The sequence below is a fragment of the Branchiostoma lanceolatum genome, chromosome 11 (assembly GCF_035083965.1).
Source record: "Branchiostoma lanceolatum isolate klBraLanc5 chromosome 11, klBraLanc5.hap2, whole genome shotgun sequence".
Taxonomy (NCBI): domain Eukaryota; kingdom Metazoa; phylum Chordata; class Leptocardii; order Amphioxiformes; family Branchiostomatidae; genus Branchiostoma; species Branchiostoma lanceolatum.
This window is the reverse complement of record NC_089732.1, coordinates 10,075,859-10,099,599: the sequence shown is the minus strand read 5'-3', so window position 1 is coordinate 10,099,599 and position 23,741 is coordinate 10,075,859. Positions and strand designations below refer to the sequence as shown.

The 23,741-nt window shown below is 39.5% G+C and overlaps 1 protein-coding gene across 15 annotated transcripts in view; it reads left to right on the top strand.

The window, feature by feature from the left end:
* Positions 1-23,741, top strand: part of LOC136445234 (single-stranded DNA-binding protein 3-like) — a 78,653-nt gene that overhangs the window by 22,055 nt on the left and 32,857 nt on the right. For 8 of the 15 annotated variants that reach the window (XM_066443116.1, XM_066443111.1, XM_066443120.1 and 5 more), the window contains exons 5-8: positions 8,814-8,906; positions 10,681-10,752; positions 14,467-14,508; positions 16,505-16,564. In XM_066443116.1, the coding sequence (XP_066299213.1) occupies positions 8,814-8,906; positions 10,681-10,752; positions 14,467-14,508; positions 16,505-16,564 (267 nt within the window). The remainder of the gene's footprint in view (positions 1-8,813; positions 8,907-10,680; positions 10,753-14,466; positions 14,509-16,504; positions 16,565-23,741) is intronic. The other 7 variants (XM_066443123.1, XM_066443119.1, XM_066443115.1 and 4 more) reach the window with 3 other exon arrangements.

Below are 23,741 nucleotides of genomic sequence, written 5' to 3'. Positions count from 1 at the left end.
TTGATCTCGGCAGGATTTGACGTTTGCGCAGGAAGAGCCTTGCCACATCATCGCTGCGGAATCAGTTTTATCAGTTTTGACCTATTTATGTTTTCATTAGAACAGTTTCAGACATAGTTTCCAAAAGGTGTGATGCCTCGAAAATACGTGAAAAGCAATTAGGTCTTTGTAAATAGATTTCTAAAATAGGTGTTGTGTCGGCCTAATGTTGCACAGATTATCGGCAATGCTGTGCATGTGTAGCAGGACTCTAAGTCCATTTTTTGGAATAAGTGCACCTAACCTTAAGTAAAGATTTAGGTCCACGGAAATAATTTTGGGTGCACATCATGAGATAAAATAAAATGTCAGCAAAACTTATTTACAAACCTTTCTGATACATGAATTTCATGAATATTCTGCATACTAGTGTACAATTAGTACTTCTACCCTATAGCCTACAAAAATATCTAGGTGTACCGGTGCACCCACAGTCAAAAATAAGGTGCACAGCTCCAATTCTGGGTGCACAAAGGTGCACATGCACCCAGTATTTCGGGCCCTGGAATGTGTAGGCATGAAAAACACTAGCAGGAATGTGTAGAGGAGAAAGAAAGGTGATGATGAGACAAGTGAAAACAGTTTGAAACACATGTTACCCTTGACCCTGACCTGCCTTGTTTCTCTTTCTGTCTGAATGAATTGGTATCACGCTGGTGCAGAGCTAAAGACAACTGGACACACCTCTGCGATGTAGATGTAAACAGCCAATACTGATCATTTGTGAGAATATAAAACCTGTATCCCTATAAGTCTGGGATAGATATTTTACAATTTCAAAATGCTCAGTTTTACTGCAATATAATGTTCCAAACTATCACACAAATCCTTACATTTCATAACAACTGTGTGACTTAGATGGTTTCGTACCTTCTTCAGAAAAGCATGGTAGATTTTTTTTATGTTGACCACCTGCACTGACACATGTCTGTTTGCATTATTCAGTCTGAAACCGCAAGGCTTTGTGTGGAATGAGATTGCTTTGTCTAAAGATTAGACTGGAGCTGTACTAGAAATGCACCCTAAACATGGAGACATTGTTGGGCAAACGTAAAGATACATGTGACCAGAGTACAGTGTGGACAGGTTATTGTAGGTTACAGCCGGAGATGATTATTGTCATTCTTTTGTGCCTTTGATTTTCCTCTCCTCGTCAGCTGGGGTTCAAAGGTCGGCTCCGCCCCTTCACAGGGTTGTGGGCCATCTGCCAAGTGGAAGTTTGGACAAGGTCACATGTTTGGCTGGATAATGCCGAGTCAATAGGAGGGACGAAGGTCACGCAAATCTGGCCCAGTCGCCTGTCTGGGGCTTGCTCCAACTGTCCCCTTTTCAACAGACAATATTTGCTTAGCCGACAGTCCACAGTTGGCTCCATATTTGATTCGCCGTGTGCGCTTAGGTTAGACAGGTGGGCTGGAGTTTGCTTTGTCGCCGTCGCCATGGATGCGATGCAGAAGCTGTTGTGGGATTTGAATATTTGGCTTTTTTTCGTACTGCAAATTGATTTTGTTAGCGGGAACTTGATTTCGCAGTCTTTTACTCCGATCAGTTAAAATGATGTAGTAGAGTAGTCATACAAAGGAAACACTGGACAGAACACATAAAATGCAAACTGCAAATATAAAACCTCTGCAAATACTGTTAGACTTATCGTACTTTATTCCCTTGAATCAGTGGAGTATAGGTGGTTTTTCCAGAAGAATGGTTGAAAAGTGTTGGACTGCTGCCTCCAGCTGTCCAAGCTTCTGCCATATTGTAGGACAGCTCGGCGATCTCCACATACTGTAAATCTTGACATGTTTGTGGTGGTTTCATTTTTACGGTGACTTCTCCTATGCGAATTCACGATACTACAGACATGCATTTCTAATGTATCACAACAGTATACAGAATTGTTTCAAAAACACCTTAAAAACCTTATATACTCCTTTCTCACTAAATTAAATCCCCGTGAAAAGAAATGAATTTACAGTACTGGGCACAAAGGGGTACAGAGAGGGAGGGGGCTGGCCTTTTCTCAGAATGGGGACAATCACACAAATCATCAATTTGATTACATTGCTCATATATATATATATATATATATATACTCCAGCATAGTCTACAGTGTGTAAGTTGTAAAAAAGAATTGGAACTTTGCAATAAAAAAAGTCTGTACTTAAAATCTAGTTCCTGAGATGAGTATATTTCAAGTAGCATTTCCCTAGAAATTTTTTTTTTAGTCAGAACACTTCAAAATTGTGATTTCCTTGTGAAAAGCATTAAATGCTTAGTCTGCTTTACACACGTCTGCTTAGAGACTAAGACTTGATCGTGACGTCTTCAATTCTCGAGAGTGAGCCACTCAGAACGGGAGTCCTTCTCATGGACAGAACAGGCACTGATTTCTGCTGCACTGGCCCACAAAGCGTTACAAGTTTGCTGGTTGGGGGCCTTGTTATTCCCACTGGATGCTTTCCAATTGCCCTGAGGGATTTAAATGGCTGTTCTGCCCACTGCTTCCACCCCCTCCTACAATCCCACTCAGTGTTGTGCAAAATGAAATTTATTCGGTTCCCCTTGACTGGAAATTACTTTCTTGAGAAGTTTTTAACACCAGCTCAGTTCACATTGTTCCTATTTCTACGTGGTCTGTTCAGGTGTTTGGGTGTGATTTAATGTGATTTGATGGGAAAGGTTGGGATTCTTGGTGAGAAAGGTGTCCTTGGGGGGAGACAGGTCTCCGCCAAGCATTGGGCTGTGGTAGAAATTCATGACCCTAGTGCATATGGGGCCCTGCAAGGGAAATGAGAACACGTGTAACAAACTCTTCCATTCACAGCAGCATTTGTCAAGCTTCCACAACATTTCCTCCCCGCAGTCCAGTTCCGTCGCTTCGCGTCTCGCCGCGGTCCCTGAAAAATAAGAACGGTTTTGGAGGGGAATTTATGGTGCCTGGATCCACCGCGTGCCATATGGGTCATTAATTACATGCACATAAAGTATTGAAAATTCATGCCATAGTAAAAGTGACAAATCCCATGGAGCCCGACCAACTACAGTAGCTTAGGATTTCAATTTGTGCCACGCACCATACTCGTCCTGGATTATTCAGTAATGCAGAGTGAAAGTTGGTATATCTACTGTCGTTGAGTATGCATCTCTCCCTGCAGCAATGCTTCTCTTTGCTTCCAGGGCCATATATTTCAGACTAGCAACATATCCCTAACAATTTGTATGCTTTTTTTGTGTGTGCAAAGTTTTTACTGTATTATTTATTGAAGGCCAGACATGACAGAATTTTATGTGGGTGGTTTTCACTCGTTATCCTAGATAAAGTAGCGGATGATGCAATCTACTGTTACTGTGTTAGTAGAACCTGATGTAGGCAATATCAACACAAATATGTTTAAGTAAATTTATTGTTTTGAAAGAGAAATTTGTTTTACTATATACTAATTGGCCATTTAATGCATAATAATATTTTAGAGAATAATTTCCTGCATTATAAAGGTCAAAGGTTATTTGAGATGTTTTATCCAAAGCACCAAACAGGAGGATAATAGTTGATATTATGAAAACTTCGCTAAAATTGAGGTCTTGTCTTCAACAATTGTGACAACAAAGTTGGAATATAGTTTTGAGTTTCTAACGTGATAGGAATTGTTTTGAGCATTTCTACATTTTTGCATAGGCCTTCAAATCTCAAGGAAGGCATTTTCAGTTTTATTGTTTTATTTTGTTCACACCACATGTAGAAGTATCAGTGATAAATGTATGAATCTCTATAGTGTATGGGCACTTTGGATGTCCAGGGTATTTCTTGGAATGGGTAGTGACTACCTGGGTGATGATGATGATTCCTTGAGTCACCATTGAGCCATTAGCTTTCGGACGTTGGCTGAAATGCACATAAACGTCGCTGCGTCATACACAGATTTTACTATTCAATCATTTATCGATTCCGTGTTTGCCTTGAAGTTGAAAGTTACAGAACCTTCAGTGGCTTGGCTTCCACAAAGTGTAAATTGAATTCATGAGTCTGGGATGCCGAAATTGACAACCTTTGTTTTTCACACATTTCTTGTTTGTACAGCTCTGTTCATACTACAACAGCCATTATGGATGTCAAATTATGAAAATGTATAATTCGGTACTTCTATAGACAAGTTCTATCAAAAAAAGGTAAAGGTTACAGTGTAGTTTGAAGTTTACAAGGCAAGGCGAATCACTAACGTATCCCATGGTTCGGCCTACTCTGATTTGCATTTGTAGACTAATTCTTTCTTCGTGTGTGGTGTAAAATGCAGCAGCTTTACTGGAGCAATGATTCAGTATGAGTGGACTGTACAGGTAAAAAATGATCCTCCATCATGATTTGTATAATGTGGCGTTTATGGTAATGTCATCCCGGGGATGTCATAACGATAATGGTACACAAGGGGTGGACGGTAAATCACCGCCGGCGGTCCAACGGTGAAGGCTGACCTGTGCGTGCTTCGCTAATCCTACCATCTGAACGACTGTTCTCGTAATAGTCCTACCGTTAATAAAGTGTACAGCGCCCTTAAAAGATAAAAGCGGTGATCGGTGTCTATCCTGACTTGCTCCTGTTGTAATGTTTGTTTTCATTCATAATGAATGAAGTTCTTTTTTCATTGTAGCTGTTGGAAGGGCAGCAAGATGTTACACACAACTTTGTTCAATAATGGTGATGTTAGCAGGTACTAGTGAGGTGATTTTGTTGGCTACAACTGTAATGCCATAAGTAGATCTTCCAAATCCTGGAGTTCTTTTTGATCCAAGTCTTCAAAGCTAGCTAGGGAGTCTCTTCTCTAAGATTCAGACTGTATTATGTACACTGTTTTGAAGAGAACAAAAACTGCTATCACATGAAACAGTCACTGGTTTTGATTTAAAATATTGTTGTTTGATATTGATTGAACACATGTTTAGCAAAAGATTATCTTTCTGTGTCAAAATTTTGTTGATCCTAACATAAGTATAAGCTATGGTTAATGATAAAAATATTTCCTTTGCTCCAAATTTCATTCTTGAATACACCAATATGCCTTTGTGTCCACAAGGGCATCTAATTTGATCAGTTAGTCATAATGTGATCCTATAGGTAGACCAGTTAGTCATAAATAGGGATGCAATTCACTATAAATACAGTTGATCCATTGTCTTTATTAATTAATTACTTTTTTTTGTAATTTATTTGATAGTTACAGCCAGAAATAGTAGAAGTTAGCCCCCAACATGTTGAATTGACCCTGACTGTGCCTCTGTCCACAAAAGTTGTTTGGTAGAACTGTCAATCAAAATTTGACATGCTCTGTCATTCTCACTTGAGAGATGTTCCATTAACAAATTGGGAGAATCTGTATTTTTCTATCCTTCTACTGAAAATTTATGATGTTGATAATGATTTCTGCATAATTGGATTTAAAAATGATAACAGGAATGATAAGGATAGTCTTTATGACCATGCCTGCTTATTTTTTATTGGAGCATATTAAAATTTTGAGAAGTCTCATTATCATTGCTGTTTAGTACTGTAGATATCATGCTAAGATTTTCCTTATCAAATAATAACAGGAATGATTAGAATAGTCTTCATGACTACAGCTGCTTTTTTTTATTGGAACATCTTGAAATTTTGATTGTCTCATCATCATTGCTATATAATACTGTACATTTTTCTTATCAAATAATAATGGATTAAGTCAAGCCAAGTCAACACCTTTATTTGGATGATTAGAATTGTCTTCATGGCCACATTTTCTTCTTGTTTCTTATTGGAACATCTTGAAATTTTGAGAAGTTAAATTATCATTGCTATATAATATTATAAGATTGTCCATGTTTATGAAGTGTTTAATGAAAAGTGTAGGCCTCCTTGAGAAAACCAAAGCCAGCCCATTTGTCCCAGGGGGGCTCTGTCTCCGGCACCGCCTCATTAGTATGCAGGCCGTCTCCCAGGTGAGACCAGGATTTTGTCTGGAGGGAAGATTTATGCCCCAAGATGTGGGATGCCTGTCTTTGAGCAAATACCTTGGCAGCCAGCCATTTCTGCTACAGTACCATGATAATGTCTTTCTACACAACAGGTCCTAGATGCACTTTGTGTTTTTGTTGCCTTCATAGCCTTCATTTTAGTACCCTCACATGTGGATTTCGAAATGGAAAGTTTCACAGCCAAGTTATGTGTATTGTTGTATGATAGAGCAAGGATAGAATATTAATTGAATATCAACTTGATCAAGAGAATATTTTATGAGGTTGCAAAGGAATATCTCTATTTTACAGTTTTTTAGTGGATTTTGAAATAGAAAGTTTCACATCCAAGTTATGTGTATTGTTATATGATACAGCAAGGACAAATGTAATTAAATTTCAAGAGAACATTTTATGACAAATACATTTCCCTATTTTTCCATTGTTCCAACATAATGAAATAGATCTGGGAAAATTTTACAATCAGACATAGAAAAAATGAAAATGCTAGAAGGAGATACATAGACATTGAATATTGAAAAGAAATCCTATATAAGAATATAGGTTGTAAATATTTGACCTAAACTTGCATCATTGATGAGCAAGAGATCTGCATTATTTATGAGATTGTGTGTCAATCAAAGTATTTCCGAGAAATGATTGTAAAACGATCTGATGAAATAATCTGAAGAGCAGAAACAAGGCTGAAGTAAGTTGCACAAATTAAAGATGTAGTAGGTTTGGGTTGTGGCCTTACCTATTACCATTGATTCAAGGACTAGGATAGTTAAGGATGATACATTGCCAGCCTAGATGTGTCATGTTAAGACCTTGTTGTTTAATCAACCTAGTTCTGTGTGTCAACCCACAAAGAAACACTGTGATGAGATCTTGTAACAATGTCCTTTGTCTAAACTCGAAGTTGTTGTGCATTGTTGCATTCTTGTGTTGATGTAAGAATGAGAGCCAGTCCTTTGGTATTCTATTTCATTGATATTTTATTCCGATTTTAATGAAGTAAGATCACAGTAAGATCACAATACATGAAGACATAATTAAGTAATTTACAGTAAATGATGTACCAATGAAGATGGCAGATTTTTACTAATTCACTTAACATTGATTGAAAGAGTGGCAACAACTCCTTTTACTGTCCATTGTCCCTTAAGATATCTAATTTTATCAACCACATTGGTTACAATCACCAATTATAAACTAATTATAATCATTAGAACACCATTTACACAGTCAATGGGAAATTATGCTTCAGCTATGTTCTCAAGAGAGAACAAACACTTCTAGATAATAATGAATTTTATTTTGAAAATGTTGATTTTATACAATTGAACTTATCACAGCCTAGATAACCAAGGAAGTGGAACCATAGGGAAAGTGTCATCGAGGGTCAAAGGTCGCAGGAAGTGATGCGTTATTTATGACCCTGTGGCCGACGAGGTCACGACGTGTGGTCACTGCTTATGAATATTTTAGATCCTGTCCGGTACGATGTGGGGAGGTCCAGTCAAACCTCGCAGGCGATTTGTTCCGCAAGGTTGAAGAAGGGGTGACGGGGAATGAAAAATCCATACTTTCGGGTTACAACAAGTCGGGATCAGTTGTTGGAATATCGGAATCAACCACTTGCACCTTGATGGATCGTCATTCTGACACACTAGTCCCCGATCTGTTGTAAATTTAACTGTATGACAGTTCGAATCACAGCCCGCCCACCCTTAGGTGACAACGGCCTCACTTTCTTAAACACAAATGCTCTTCTCTGTTATTATGTACCCGCAAGGACCACATTATCCAATTTGTGGACATACTAATACTGTTAGGGGAACAAATTGTGCATGTAGCACATGTCCAGGTTCTTTTGTAATGTAGTGTTATCTACATACTGGAAGGACGCGGCTCTAAGCACCACAGTCAGGTGCAGCATACATCATTGTGGTTTTTACAGAAGTGTCTGTCATGTATGATCAAGCATGGTAATTGTACAGAAGGAATCTTGTAGACTTGGCTCACGAAACACAGCAAGATGTTCCTACAAGGTTTGGGGATTTACTTCTTGCAATATTGCAAGTCGTTCTTATTTTTTACAGAAACTTGCTCAATTTATACATATTTGCCCTTTCCAGTGAAATCAAGTCACGCAATGTGTCAGAAATTAATTCAACTCTAAATTTGTCAGATGTTTTCCTTGCGGATTTCAAGATGCGTGATAGGTGATAATGTCAGACAAATTTAGAGAGATGGAGAGAAGCTTCCAGTGAGGGAGGGGGGCAAGGCTGGGTTTGAACCCAGGACATCTGGTTTGAGACACCAGCACAGTCAGCCATAGCTCTCTTGCCTTTGATCCCTGGAGAGCTTCCTCTAAGTTCTTGTTTCTTTCCGCTGTTTTTTTTCCGTAAATTTTTGTCAAAAAAGAAACATTAACCTTTAGCACACTGAAGTAGCTGTTTGGCGCCTAACTCTCTATTGGTTACGGTGTTAGGCAGCAGAGAGAAGGTTGAAAAAACCAACACAAATGTTGGATAACTCAAGCTTTGTTTTTACCATAAATAACCTACATGATTCCTTCTGAATTACCCAAACAAGTCATCGTTTTTCCAACATATTTTGCATTTGAAAAAATGTAGTCAAACATGTAGTCAAACTAAGTCATTAAAGCTTGTCTATGTTTTCTATGATGATGATGATGTTTTCTTTAAGTATGTGTCATTTTTTGTGTTAGAAAAGTATTTAGAAGTTCTCCAACTTTGACTTACCAAATGTGTTGTTTCACCCAGCAGAGTGCAGCCACCGCTCCCAGCCCCTTAGGACCCATGCCCCCCAACGATGGCGTTATGCCTGGCGGACCAATGCCTCCCGGTTTCTTTCCTGGGGTAAGATCTCATTTCTATAAAATCCTTTTCTTTTTTTGTGGGAAAGAGTTGTGCCCAACTATCGACGCTCGAAATACCCTCCTGCAACATGTGGGTTTTGAGACAGCAAAAAAAACCTAAACAACTAAAAAATTGTACATGCAAATAACAATCCACCTAATAACATCTACATTAATAACATAATTCCACCAGGGTACACAACTCTGCCACCCTGAAAAGATAAGTCCAAACAGATCTCCATCCCAACGTCCCCCAGTATAATACACTCCTGTATATCTAAACTGTGCATCATACCTAGGGGGTGTTGCACTAGAGATCTCTCAAACACACTGTTTTTCAAAGTGGCGGATTAATGTAACACGGCGGATTAATGTTAACAGAGGTTAAGTCCTCTTTATGCCAATATCAATCCTTAACTGTACCGGTTCTAAACATTACTATACTGTATCATCATTCTGACATAATATCTTGTAACTTGACATCTTAAAGTATCATCTCAATTTTGAATAAAAGATAAAGAAAAATGACACTGAAACACCTGTTGAACGTTCATACGTTAACATCAACATCAGAACGTTGAACGTTAACATCAGATTTTAACCTCTACTTGATGTTTGCGTGAAAATAAAAAATGTTTCATCTTCAAACATATTTCTGTCCTGCGAGGTAGGCAAAACCTCCAGACAGCTAATAGACCAGTTGCCTGTTGAATTAATTTAAAATTTTCCCACTATTTTTTGGATGAACAGGCCGTGGTACGGATAATGGGTGTGTGGGTGGCTCGCCTTTCTAAGGGGCACGCTTTACACGTGACACACTTTTTCCTCCCACTTCTTCGCACCCTTGAAAGCATTTCTTGAATTGCCAACGTCTGACAAAAGAGCTACTGCGCAGTACTTAGTGATGATTGACGTAAAATACAGCAACGTTTCAAATTGCAGACACAAACTATTTTGGTCATTAAAGGTATGAACATTATTTTTACCAATTAAGAACCTTCCAATGTTTTCGAATTTAGGTCCCAAATACTGGCCTCCCAGAAAATGTGCATGACTATTATGTAAAGGCAGCAGTACAATGTTATGCAAGATCTTTTTCCATACCGAAAATTGATTCAAAGTTCTTTTCGCTCAAAACTAAATATTAGACTTCCAATTTGACTAAATGTAATATTTCTATGGTTTCATTACTTGCTTGGGAGCTAGATTGAATTTAGACATGTGCGGTATGATAGGGACGCACAACTTGTCTGTGGTAGCCAGCCTATATCACCCAAGACGAAATTAACACCTGAAACCACTGTCTTTTGTCTGGCTCCTCACTGTGGATTGAAGTGAGGCAGGTGTTGGGTTGTTTGGTTTAGTTTTTTCACTAGGTTGAGGATGAGTATTTTTGTTAGCACACCCTTCTTTAAACTTGGCTATCAAGTATATTTCAACATTCCCCTTGATACATTATCACCCTTGACCCAAATTTGCATTGATTTATTTTTTAACCTTCTCCCTGCTGCCTAACTCTGTAACCAATGGAGAATGGGGTGCCAAACGGCGACTCAATGTGCTAAAGGTTAAATTCAAAGTAGAAGTCAGTAGAAAGATGATAAAATCCTAAAAACAATTTTGGCATGGTAGTCAGGCTTAGAGATAGGAGGGTACACCTTGCACACATACATTGAGCCAGGCTGGAAGATATTCTGATTGTATTTTCTCAAACCTGTATCCAGACTGTCCCCAAACCATTGCATACTCACTGTCGTGTCGTTTTCTCCCGTTAGCCTCCAGCCTCACAGACGTCGCCCCATGGCCAGCCACCCCCACATCAGAATCAGATGATCCCACACAATCAGGTCTGTATTTGAGGACGGGAACATACCACTCGTATTCAGGGGAGTCCTAGCTTCCTACAAACAAGAAAAAGAAATAATACATGGTATCACACACACCCATCCTTGCCCTCAGCTTCTAAACAAGCTTGCCACATGAAAGGATAAGAAATAAAAGTTACAAAATATAACAAATAATCTGCATTAACCAGAAGTTCCAAATCTTTTACGCAAAAATACCAAATACTGTAATTATTGCTTTATAATTCTTCACCAGTCGACTGCTAAAATTTCATCATTACAGATATTTGATGACTAACATTTCGTACATTGGTGTTTCTTCCCACCGTTAGAATTAAATGAAGTGCTACTCCCTTTCCCCCCAAACTGCTGAAATTTCCAACAGCAATAGTAATGGATTTACAGTAGGTTGTGTAAAACCACAATGAGAATGGATGAATGGTTGACAGAGCTTACATAAGAGCCAATAGTTATATTTAGAACAAAGGAAGGAACATCCTATATTCAGATGTCAATGACTTGTTGACAAAAACCAAGTAGTTATATTTACAACAAAGGAACATACGAAGGAACGTCCTTCATTCAGATGTCCATCACTTGTTGTCATTTCTGAATAAGGATTGGTCTCTCAATTGTTGAACAGACATGCCCTTAATGATGTGCTCTAGAATAGAGCCACATCTTTACTAATTAACCAGTGGTGGCAATGTCTGCCTGATGCATGTGTGGGTACAAAGATGCAGCTACATGACTTGGCCAAAATACAGTTCAGATTTCATCTTTTTTTAAACCTTTTTGTACCTGTTCTGCCTTGATCTCTAAGACCCATCTTCATTAGACGGCAATCGCTGAGCTGCCGCAAGCGACCAAACCCGGATGTGTGCATCCTTGACTTTATAATCGGAATATTATGTAAGATGTAAAAGTATGATTCAAAAGACAACAAAACTTTAGTGTAAAAAGTCCAAACACAGACATAAGAGAGCAAGAAGGAGATTCAAAAGACAACAGAATACTCTAGACCTAAAAAATTGCTCTTCAGCTCTATAACCATCACTATCCATTAAAAACTGAGTTACTATAGACCAGTACACATTATAACCATTTCCAAACATCATGTATGGCACCTTTACTGTCTGAAATTTGCTTGGCTCATTTTGTTTAATTGCAGAGCTTGAAAAAGAATGCTATAGTCTTACAGAGCTTTAAGATGAGTTTCAAAGTTAAAGAAAATGTTACATAGACCAACCACAGATAATGGCCGTCAACCCAATGCAAGAGGTAGCAACCACATCTACAAACATGGCAACTATAAAAAAGAAGTTAGTGGTATCTTAGAATTGTGGTATCTGAAAATTCAATTTTACTGATAAAAAAGACTTGAGTTTGCAAGGATGTAAACAACGTCCACTTTTCTGAATCAAGGTTGAAGTGTGAGTCCACTTTTGACCTCCAGAAAGCATTTAGTGTTATTATTGATAAAGCCCAGAGAACTGAAACAAAAATAAAGATCTTGTACCGCTGCTGTAGAATATAGCAACAATTCCAGGCGAAAAAATCCCGTCCTTCACCGTAACAAACAACATATACCAAACCTACAAAAGACGTTCTCACTTGTGAGTCGCGACAAGCGCACGTTTTGAACCAGCTAAAAATTTATTTTCCCTCCGAAATGCACACCTCCCTATTAATCTGGGGCTGGTGGTGCAGGGGATTGTGGGAGGAGGGGTGACCTTGTGAATGTTATCCAGATTCAGCCCACTTGTAATTTGCATCTGCGACTGCACAACTGTTAACAACAATACCCCCAGCTTGGGGCTAGAACTGGAATGATAAATTTTGAGCAAAAAACATACTGAGAGTAAAACCACATACTGTGAACCAAAATAGAACAGGATTTCTCCAAATTTTGGGACAAAAATTATTCATTTGTTTCAAATTGATGGAATTTTTGTACCACTTTTCTAAAAAGTGATATTAATAGCTGAAGATGAAATGTCAGATCGGTGTTTCTGTCCAGATGCCACGTTCTCCCTGAATACTAACATGGCTATCACTAATCAAAGTGTCCCCAAATCTAGGAAGATAGCAGAAAAAACAAAACCACATCTGTCAGCTCCTATGTAGTATATGTCTATAACACAATACAACATGCAAGAACAAGTTTTCTATTTCTAGAATTTAACATTCAGACATTTGAACATAGCTTTGACTAAATTTTCCTCACTGCCAGTGTAAAAAGGTTGAGGATTGCCAAAAAGCATCTCACGATTCCCAGCCCATCTTGGAAAGATGCCAAGATGGTCTCCACCTAATCTTGGTAGGAGTAATAACTCCAGTATGTGTGGTGCCAAGCAGTAAAGGTAATAATGGTCATCATATATTTACGACAAGACAGCTTCATACCATCTCATACCTTAAGACCAGACACTTAAGGTAGGAGTCCAGATTCGGGAAATTCCTGGACCAGTATAAACTTGATACAAGCCACATTAAAGAACCAAAAAATAAAAGCAAGGCGTTTTTTGGGATAGGCAGTTGTCCCATATAAGTCTGACAGGTAGAAGTTAGATAAACTGCTGTCAAAACTTTGTGCACATCATCATCTTCATCATACATCCAGAGAAAAAGGATTATATATATTATATACGTAAAGCTGAATATTAGAATTGATATAAAAGTTGTTGTTTCCACTGTAGCCCTTCGTATTCCATTCCCCTTTATGTGCAGTGATGCAAACATGGCAGCAAAAGCACACAAACTCAAACAATGTAAAAAAAATCCCTTCTACTGACTAAATAACAGTGAGGCTCGGAAGAATAATCATATTGTTAACGTGAAAACCCTGCTACCGTCATGTCTTAACATCCCCACATGTGTATCTTGATGTAATCTTTTCCCCCATTGATCATAAAACTACTGGTAACAAGTAGTCATGATGTCTGCTGATCCTGTCGTCTGATATGTGTTATTCTGTCTGTCTGGGGATATATATACATATGTTGTATAACAGAACACCACACAAGAAATATCAAAGGGCTATAACAGAATTGCATGAAATAGGCATGACGTTACACTTGTAGTGTACTAGAAGGTTTGCTAGTGCATGTTAGATAAAATGATTTATTTATAATGCATGGGCAAGATTTGTCAGCTCCTTCCCAAGTGGATTGTTAGTTAGGCAAACTCCCCCTCCCCCTGCATGCTACAGATCACTCCTCTGCATGTGGATGAGTTAGGCAGATGGTAGCAGCTACAGTGAGCATAGCAGTGAGGCCGAACAAGGTGTTGCATTATCAAAGGCTCTGGGAGGAATTCCAGCAATGCCTTTTGGCACCACGGTTCTCTTTTCAATTATTGATGTCAAGAACAAATTGTCTGAAGAGTAGTTGATTTGCCCACTTGTTTAGTTACAGTAAAATGAAGTGCAGTGGCTGTACATGACAGCCACACATGTTTACCAACGCAAAATTTGATGCATAAATCAGCATTTCTGGAGGGGGGAAGGCCAATGTTGGCTTGTTATCCAAACCTATTATAGTTCCCGAATCTCCTCTCCGCAAATACTATTTGTGGAGAGGAGACTAAGGACCTATGGCCTTGGACACCAGGCTAGGCTAATGTGTAAGTGTAACACTGCTATGCTCAGAAAAAGGTGCTCGCTTGTAGGATGTGACTCGCCCCTTGACAATGCCTTTCCTGCCGTTACCTTCCCAGAATTCACCTCACCCTCCAAGACCCATGATGCCACATGACCAGGTTGGTAGTGCTTTAGCAGCCTCTACGTTCCTTATGTTTAGCAGCCACAAAGGAATTCCACCACCTGACACTATCCCTCCCTGTGAATTGCACTGTAGATGTCGTAATTGTCTGTCCTAATCGCCAAAAGTCAGTTACTCAAGCAACTAGATAAAATTTGAAACAGAGGTTTCAGACAGCATCCTCTGTCTTTCGCCAGTGACTAAAGGAAAGAACTCGAGAACCAGGTTTTAAACCAAAACTCTGACTTGATATGTTAATGTGGTTAAGACAATTTAGGATGGTCCGTCCTAATCGTTCACTGGGCAAGAAGACGAGGATTAAAGCTAGCAATTCTTTCTACCACATGTTAAACAGCCAGAAATCCTGAGATACATTTCATAGAAATATCATAATCTCGTCAGATTTGGAACAGAAATTCATGCTTTCTGAAATTTGATGTTTTGTTTTGGTGTTTAGCTTACTGGTAGCTCTGAAACACAAGCCTCCAGAGATGTGCTTCCCAAAGTAAAGCATTTGATATGTCAAAAGGTGTTGGGAAAATTTTTGGATATTATAAGAATTTGCAGGGCAGTATTTCTGTTGCGTATCATTAAAAGACTTAAAATATTGATGTCAATGTTGGAAATAATTAAAAGTTGCATATTAGTGGTTGAATTTCTGGAATATCAAAGATGTAAATACTATTTGCAGCAGTTGAGGGATAAGTCACAACAGTTGGAAAAGAAACATAACAGTCTGAAGAGAAATGGTATCCAAGGGAGAATCAGCCAGCTTCAAGGACAAGTCATTTAGGGGAAGACTGAAGTATTAAACTCAAAACAGGCCTCATTAATTCTGCTGGGTAGTAGAAACAAACTAGTTAGGGAGAATAAGTTCCCCAAGTTTTGGACCAACTAGTTAGGCAGGTTGCTCATATTCAAGATATTTTTACCAGGCCAACGGATGTGCTTTGGTGGGCAAACCACTAGTTAAGCAAAAGCTGGAAAGAGTTTGCTATGAACACAAACAACACTTACTGCTACTCGTAGTTAGTTCCTGTCTCCCTTCACCAAGCACATTAGAAGATTAACAGGAGAATTTTAGCTAGTTGTAGAAAGGAAGTGCAAGTAACTTACCATGAAGTAGTATCTATAAGGGATGTTTAATAAGCTCATAGCCTCACCCAGAAATAAGGTTCACAACTCAAATTTTGAGGCAAAATCATATAGTATGAATTCTATTATTAGTACCCATCGACTTATAAATCATTGTGGTCATTACTTTCCAGTAAATGTTCTTTTGAAAATCAGTATGTAAGTGCCAATGAAAAAGGGTAAACTATGATCAGAGCTGTGTGGGTTGTGTTCCTCATGCCCTGAAATCCTCCAAGACATCGTCAAAATATTGGATGAGGAATCCCCTTGAATTTCATCTAGAAAGAAGTGGACATCTTACTTCTATCAGAGCAAGTTGACCCACAAACCTCAGGTCACAGCTCAAGTGTCATCTAACTCTCTCCTAACATACTGATTTATAAAAGGGAGTCAGTCGCAGTATTGTAATGATCACAATGATTTGAATTCAGGTAGACATTAATAAAAGGCTTTATACTTCATCACTATGCCCCGAAGTTTAAGTTGTACTCCTTAATTTTGGGCGAGGCTGCCAACTTCTTGGTCACCCCTGGTACGTGTAGCAGCAGATGTCAAAGCTGTTTTCAAGGACTTGTGATATACATTTGCCAAGGAGCTCCAGATTACACACAGCAAGGAGGTTACAGGCCCTAACCATAATAGCCTATAACCTCCTTGCACACAGCAAAATCTACCTTTTTTCACAGTCTCCTTGAAGGCAGCTCTTGAAGTTACTAGTGTGTAACATCTGAATATGTAACTAAATATAATCTTACGGTAAATTTGTCCGAAATAACATCGTTTCTACTTAACTCATTGTTTAAATTATTTCACAAGGAGTCACTCACCTTCCTTTGTTGTCTTGTTTGTATCACCTGCAGCCCTTTATGAACCCCAGATATCCAGGTGGACCTAGAATGCCAAACAGAATGCCAAATCAGGTGAGTGCTCCCATATATCATCATCATCACTTCAGGGGGTCTCTATTGTTCTCTCTTTGCTTAATAAAAACTTTTTCCGACATTTTACTGTAAGACAAGTTCAGCAAAATACTTCACACAACATGATATTACACAAAGGTGTACAAATTGAGACAAACACTATATTTAGGCTTTTCTTTCAGTTGTTAGGTAAACTATTCACACATGCAGCATAATGACAGTATACACCGCTATGATGAATGATGTGTGCCCTCAGACATTGTCACGCAGTCTGACACTAAACAGACAGAAGCAACTCAGGCGAGAAGATTTCAACCTTTCCAATTATCTTGTCAGAAGCGAAGCGTGAAAAAGTGCTATTGTTGTGCCAGATGGTAAGAAAATACACCCTTCAAAAATGCACACTTGCAAAAATGTAGAAGGAAAGGGGAGAGAGGAAAAGAAATGTTTTATGGTTATGTTTTGAAAACATATTCATATCTCTACATCTCCTCTTTGATGGTTCAAATGACTTTGTACACAGCTGTTAATGTCATATTTTTGATTGATGTGTTGTTCTTTCTGTGACAGAAGAAACAATAACAAAAACATAGTTTGATTTTGAGTTGCAAAGTTGGTTGCATCTACTTACAATATCCTTAAGGATATTTTGCACCAATTAACATTTTTCTAACATCCATGCAAACTAGATACATGTACTATATATGCCCTATACATTAATGTAAACAAAGAGAGACATAGAAGCCATTTCACTCACACAACCACGCCTGCTAGGTATATCCATACACAAACAACAAATCATGATTTGAATTACAGTCAAGATTGCCCAAGAAGACCACTCATGAGACTGATAAAATCTGGTCTACATAATATATACATGTATGAACAGGTGGTCTGTATGAACAGGTGGTCACTATAGACAGGATTTTTTATACTATTGTCAGTGAGGAAAATGTTGCAAGAGACCACCAAAACATGGCCTCATTGGCCAGGTGGCTCTTAGTAGAGGTGGTCACTTGTACAGGTTGGACTGAAAATCCCAATACCTACAAAGAATCATGACTTGACTTATGCTATGAATAATGTACCTGCAACATTTTTCAAAGCAGTGTAACTAACTTAGCCCACCGAGGGGGAATCGGCTGGTAATGAAAACAGAAGGTATGGCAGAAACCTTGACACCTGAAGTGCCAAGAGAATACAAGAGCACCTGAGAGTTCACTTGCATAAAAAGATAACACAAGAACACCTGACTGAGAACCAGACCTTATCCCAGCTGGAATATTGCAAAGAATAAAGATCTCATGCCCCAAACTCGCATCTCACATACACACAAACACCCTACCTATGATATCCCCTCCAAAACACAAGTCATTCCTCCCATAAGAACACAAGCTCATGTGTATCTCATATGCAATTCAGTAGTGAGGGGTTGCATTTGTCCGTATGGATGAGCCCTGTGTATTGGAGAGTTTCAGGTGTCAAACTTTGGCACATAAAAAAGCCCTACACACTAATCAAGAAGTGAAGGGGTGACCCAGTGTGCTTGGTTGAAAAACGTGAGCCGTGGAAGTCCATACTGCACTACTCGCTATGGAAAAAGCATAAACTTCACCTCAGACTGAGGTCAGCGGCTGTACCACTGGAACACTACTCAATGCTGGAGACCAGTGATGGTCTCCAGCGATGTTGTAAACACAACCCCAGTGGGAATGACCATCTGTTGTCCCCTATCCTTCCCTGGGAAATTAGAGGGTGGCTCCTGGAAGGTAACCTTTCTGACATAGATACTATAATCATGCTGGCCAGGGGAATCACTACTCAAACAGTTGATAGTCCAATTGTCTGGGCCACAATGGGGGAATTAAATCATTGTCTCCAACGAGTCATTGATCGGCCATTGATCAGTGCAAAACAGATGGACAGTGAGGGAAGCGATGTGAGTTGGCCTGGCAACAAGATTGCCGCAGATCTACATAACATGGCTGACTTCAGAAGATCTTTTTGCATGTGTGTGTGTGTGTACCATGTAGGTTTAAAATTATCTGAATAAAGTCATGGAGAAAACTAAGGGGATACACATTCTAATTTGAAAACTGTTACATCACATCTTTCCTCTTCTAAAATAGCAAGACTTCCCAGATGGGAGGGTCTGCATAGGGGGATCCCGACAAAGCTTTACACTGAATTCAGAAGAACCCCCTATGTGCTACGCTAAAATCAAGAAAGGCAATTATGTACAATTTGCTCTTCTCGCTACGAATTACGTGACCAAGACGGCTTTCCCTACGAATGACAAAATAAAAATAGGCTGCCTATGCCTTATGGAAAAAAGCATGAAGGCCCTCAGATAGCCATGAGAGAGATTTTTGAAGCCAAGGAGTAAAGGAACATATATCACACATGTTCGCTCATGGTTCCCAAACAGAATGAAAGAACCTTACCTGTCATCCAGGTGTTCGTAGGTGTTACAGCTGCTTGTGCAGCGGAATATTTCCGGTGACGGGATGATACTCTTCTTCCAGAAAATTCTCCCAACAAACAGTCCTTGTCATATATGGATGATAACAGACAGTACAGCTGTCACGTCATCTTTCTTCTGGTGGCTTTGGTGTCTGCACCACCAGTCCTAGTCCATTTTCCCCTCTCCCAGTGCCAGCCCTCCCCCTCAGCCATCTGTCCACAACACCTGGACCTGAAAACAACGCATTACCACATAATCCCCTCAGTATTACCTTATCATTTGTTGTGTGGAAAGGCATGAGGCTGGGCCAATTGTGAACAGGGGGCCCCAATTTCCTCTCCTAAGAGGTGTTTTTATTAAGCGGTGGTGAGAGATATGTTTGGCGCCAGCCCGAATGTGTTGGGCACATGTTGTGGTGTACAGCGGGGATACGCACACAGTTTGGCATGTCTGAAAAGTTGGAGTTATTCAATTAAAGCTCCCCTTATCAGGCTGGCAAGCTCCCGTCATGTGATATCACTAAAAGGGATGCCACCCTTGCACCAGGGATGGATGGAGATGGCTTGAAATTGGAAGGAGATGTGTCTGGGATTACCAATGGGGAGGGGTCCTATTAATCATCCTGCAGTATTTGTCCTGTCAGACCCACCCAAAGTGGAGGAGCAGAAATACCAGGCCAGATAGACTGGGACCCAACAGAGTTACATAAAGCAGCTGTGTGGAAGAAGACCACTGTGGTGTGCAGAGTTTTCTTTTTGGTCCTGAAAATGAGCCCATGTCATTGTAGTCTCATGCAAAGGTAGTTAAAGTCATTCCCACACCTTTTGGTGTATAGGGCTGTGCCCATCTCTTTTTCTATCGCCCTTAGCCCTTGGGCCACACAGTTGTGCAAGCACTACAGTAGGGGGGTGATACTTAACTAACTTGGCTGCTATCATTTCGGTGTATTAATAGTTTACTTTTAGTCCTCAATATTATTTATATTTATTATATATGAGAGAAAGAAGCTTAGTTTATATTCAAGAAATAGCTATACTTAGGGTAGTCGAAAACAGGTCTTTGGGGATCAAATCAGAAACATTTATCTTAACAATTTGATTAGAAATGCTGAAAAAATTATGGACTCACAACAGATAACTAGTTTGGCAGGTAATGTATTGATCACTTGATTGATATGTTATGAGATGTATGCCTGCATTTAGCTCTAGTACATACATATATACCCATGCTGTAGACTAGTACTAAGGTCTCTGTAGACTTGTTATTGGCGCTTCTCTCTTGGTACAGGTGATCCAAGGCCAGGTTGAAAAGCAGTGCCATTAAAAAGCCATGGTTTATGTAGGAGCCCTGTACAACTGGATGTAATTGCAGCTTTGGCAAGCCCTGGGGAATCAGGAAAGGGCAGCCTGACTTCATAGTCATTTATCTCACTTGTCAGGGAATGAGAGACTTTTAAAGGTCCACTATGTAAGATTTTGTCAGGGAATGAGAGACTTTTAAAGGAGCCCAAAGCAATTTTAGAAAGTTAAAACTGGAAATATTCTGGATATGGCAACTTGTATGATATAAATATTAACTTGCTCATATTAGCACATTTCTATCAAGATTTCATACTTTGAATGTTTAGAAAGACCACAGAAACAAACCGCACAAGAAGTCCTTGATATATTGGAACCACCATAAAAATCACCCAGATTTTCAGTAGGTTCACACCACACAAATGAAATCACATCTTTGCTCCATGAAGTTCTATATACATTAAACACCCTCCATCTTAAGTTTGTAATTCCACTTTTCCCATTTCAACAATTGCTAATATCATCAATGTACAAGCATTAAGGTGAAAACTTTTTACACCTGATGAACAAGCATGCTTTACTCTTAAACACGATATCAATTAATTTTATGATAATTAATTTTTAATTTTTTCTTCCTGCAGGAAGCCCTGCAGATTCTGCAGGAATTCCTGCAGAAAGAATTAATCCTGCAGGAAGTTCTGCAGGAAATACAATTTTTCCTGCAGGGAGGAACACAAATTCCTGCAGGAAGAATTATTCCTGCAGGAGAACATGATTTTCCTGCAGGGGAGATACATGCATTCCTGCAGGAAGAATTATTCCTGCAGGAGAACATGATTTCCTGCAGGAATTCCTACAGGGAGAAACTTTCAGGAAATCATCGTTCTCCTGCAGGAAAACGTTATCCTGCAGGAATTCCTGCAGAAATAATTTTTCCTGCAGGTTTCTCTGCAGGAATAATTCAGAAGAAATCTGATTACATGCAGGAGGGACATTATATTTACAGACATTTTAGAAGGCTCATAAAGAAGCCATCTGCTCAGCAAGTTGAAGGTAGTCCTCAAGCTCAGAAAAGAAACTCGTAGAGCTGAGGGAGCGGAAGAAGATTGGAAAAGACTGAATGCAGCTGCAGGACGTTTCCACCACTGTAACAGTAGATGCAGAAACCAGTAAATGATGATCATGTGTATGTGGAAACCCTGTCTTTTTATTTCACATAATTACTGTTTACAAACCAGGCATTATTTAAGGCTCTGTTTGTAGAGTAGATATTTTTTAATGTTCAGGTTGCTTATGCAGAAGGGAAACATATTTCATATTGTTTTGCTATGTTTTCTTCTTCTTCCCTTCCAAACAAGGTCAACGACCTTGACCAGACGGCTGTCACCATGGTTACTGGTACAGTAGCAGATACCCAGTGGTGTTCGATTACATTATGAACAAAGTACTGGATGGGGCTGGTCACCATACATATGAATATGTTTGAGTAAGAATAAACAGAGTAGTAGTTTGTGAGCTATAGCCAAGTGTATGGTGGACCAGGTGAACATTATGTATTTGCTTGTTACCTTTCTAGTCATGACTTATTTCCAGTAACGTTAACGTAACTTCTGATAAACCAGTGTCACTTCCTTTTTCCTAATACATCCTCCCCAGACTAGACTGAATACAAAAGAAACCAAGAAATTAACCTGTCATATACCTATCATCACAGTACGCTTCAAATAGAAGCTCTGAACCTATAATGATAACTTAAAGACTTAATTAAATGTTGGGTATATTGGACCAGCCTGTTGTGTTATCACCTCGTACTTCCTAACACTGATTTGCGCCACATGCAAGTTCTTTGCTAAACAGGTTCTTGCAAAATGATGTGAACGTGAAGATTGGATATCACCTTATCTACTGTAGAAACTACGAAACGTGAATTAAAAGCCGGTACCACATAACGTTCATGCCAGGTATGATTATCAAAACGTTTCTCAAAAATATTGGCACTCAAAAAAATCTTTAAAAAACAGCAAAACCAGCTCTGCCTGGAGAAGGTTGTTATGTGTCTGTCGGTCTCTACGCAGTCATGGACGCCTTTGATCTGCAAAGTTTTGCCAGCGATGGCGATAACATATTTTTTTCTGACCTAAGGCACCCAGGTAAAAAAGGGTGTTACGGCGTTACTTTCACGAGTGAAAACCTAAAAATGACCGCAAGTGGAAGACGGGTTTGGTGCGTACAGGATCACAACTTCGTTTCTAAAATCCCGGCCCAGAAAATATCTGGAACAGTATGAACATCGTGCCACAATTTTTTCAAACGCAAAAGACGGGGGAAAGAAAGAGATCACACTTTAGCAGGTTGACCATGCCCATCGCCGGCAAAACTTTGCAGATCAAAGGCGTCCATGACTGCGTAGAGACCGACAGACACATAACAACCTTCTCCAAGCAGAGCCGTACTTTCAAGGGACGGCTCATGACGTTAACGTTGGCGTATATCAACCATATTTGGAAGACCAGGTTTGCCAACTTATGGGTTTTGATATCAAGTTTCCAGGGGGCGGTCTGTCGGGCGGGTCGGAAGGAGCGTGAGTTGGTCAGGCTAACTTCCTTTTCTCCACGTTCAAACTAGAAGGCCTCCCGGTCCATGATTTGAAAGAGTGTGCTACGAACACATGGCGGCAGGTTAATTTCTCCCTTTAAACAATTAACAATTATATTTAAAGCTTGGTGTCGGCCAACGTTGAACACAAACCATCAACGTCGTACAAAAAAAGAAAGAAATGCACAACATTTACTTCTTTGTCTTACATTACTAATAATGCCAGCAAGGATTCCCAACTTGCTGAAATGTAGCATACTCAAGCTCGGAGCGGTCATGCCCTGTTCACGTGCGCGGGGTGTGGCCGGTACCGCCTTCTATCTTGTGGGACGGCCTAACAACGGCAGCTGCAACCAATCAGGGTTAAGAATGGCAACCACACCTCCCTTCCACTGGGGGTTACCTCCGGTCGTTTGGCTGTACTGGTGGGACGTTACTTCGCAACACCAAATGTTTTCCAAAGTCAAGACGTGTAAACCACTACTGTACGGTAGGTCATTTCTGGGTACGTTTTTATGCACAATGCAAACAAGCAGCTGCACACAGAATAGTGTACTAAAACCTTAATAGTATTTCCCGCCGCCAATATAGGTCCCTTTCCCCGTCCTTTTTGTTACTTGCTCTCATTTCAGTGAAATGAAGTGTTCCTCATACAGTGAGATGAAGTTGCCGCCCCCCACAGCCAAATGGTGGACATTGTTAACGTTTGCCGACAATAGCAGGTTTTAGCTTTCGGATTTTTTCGTGTTTTTTTTCATGCTGTTTAAAGATTTTTTTGGGTACCAATATTTTTGAGAAACGTTTTGATAATCATACCTGG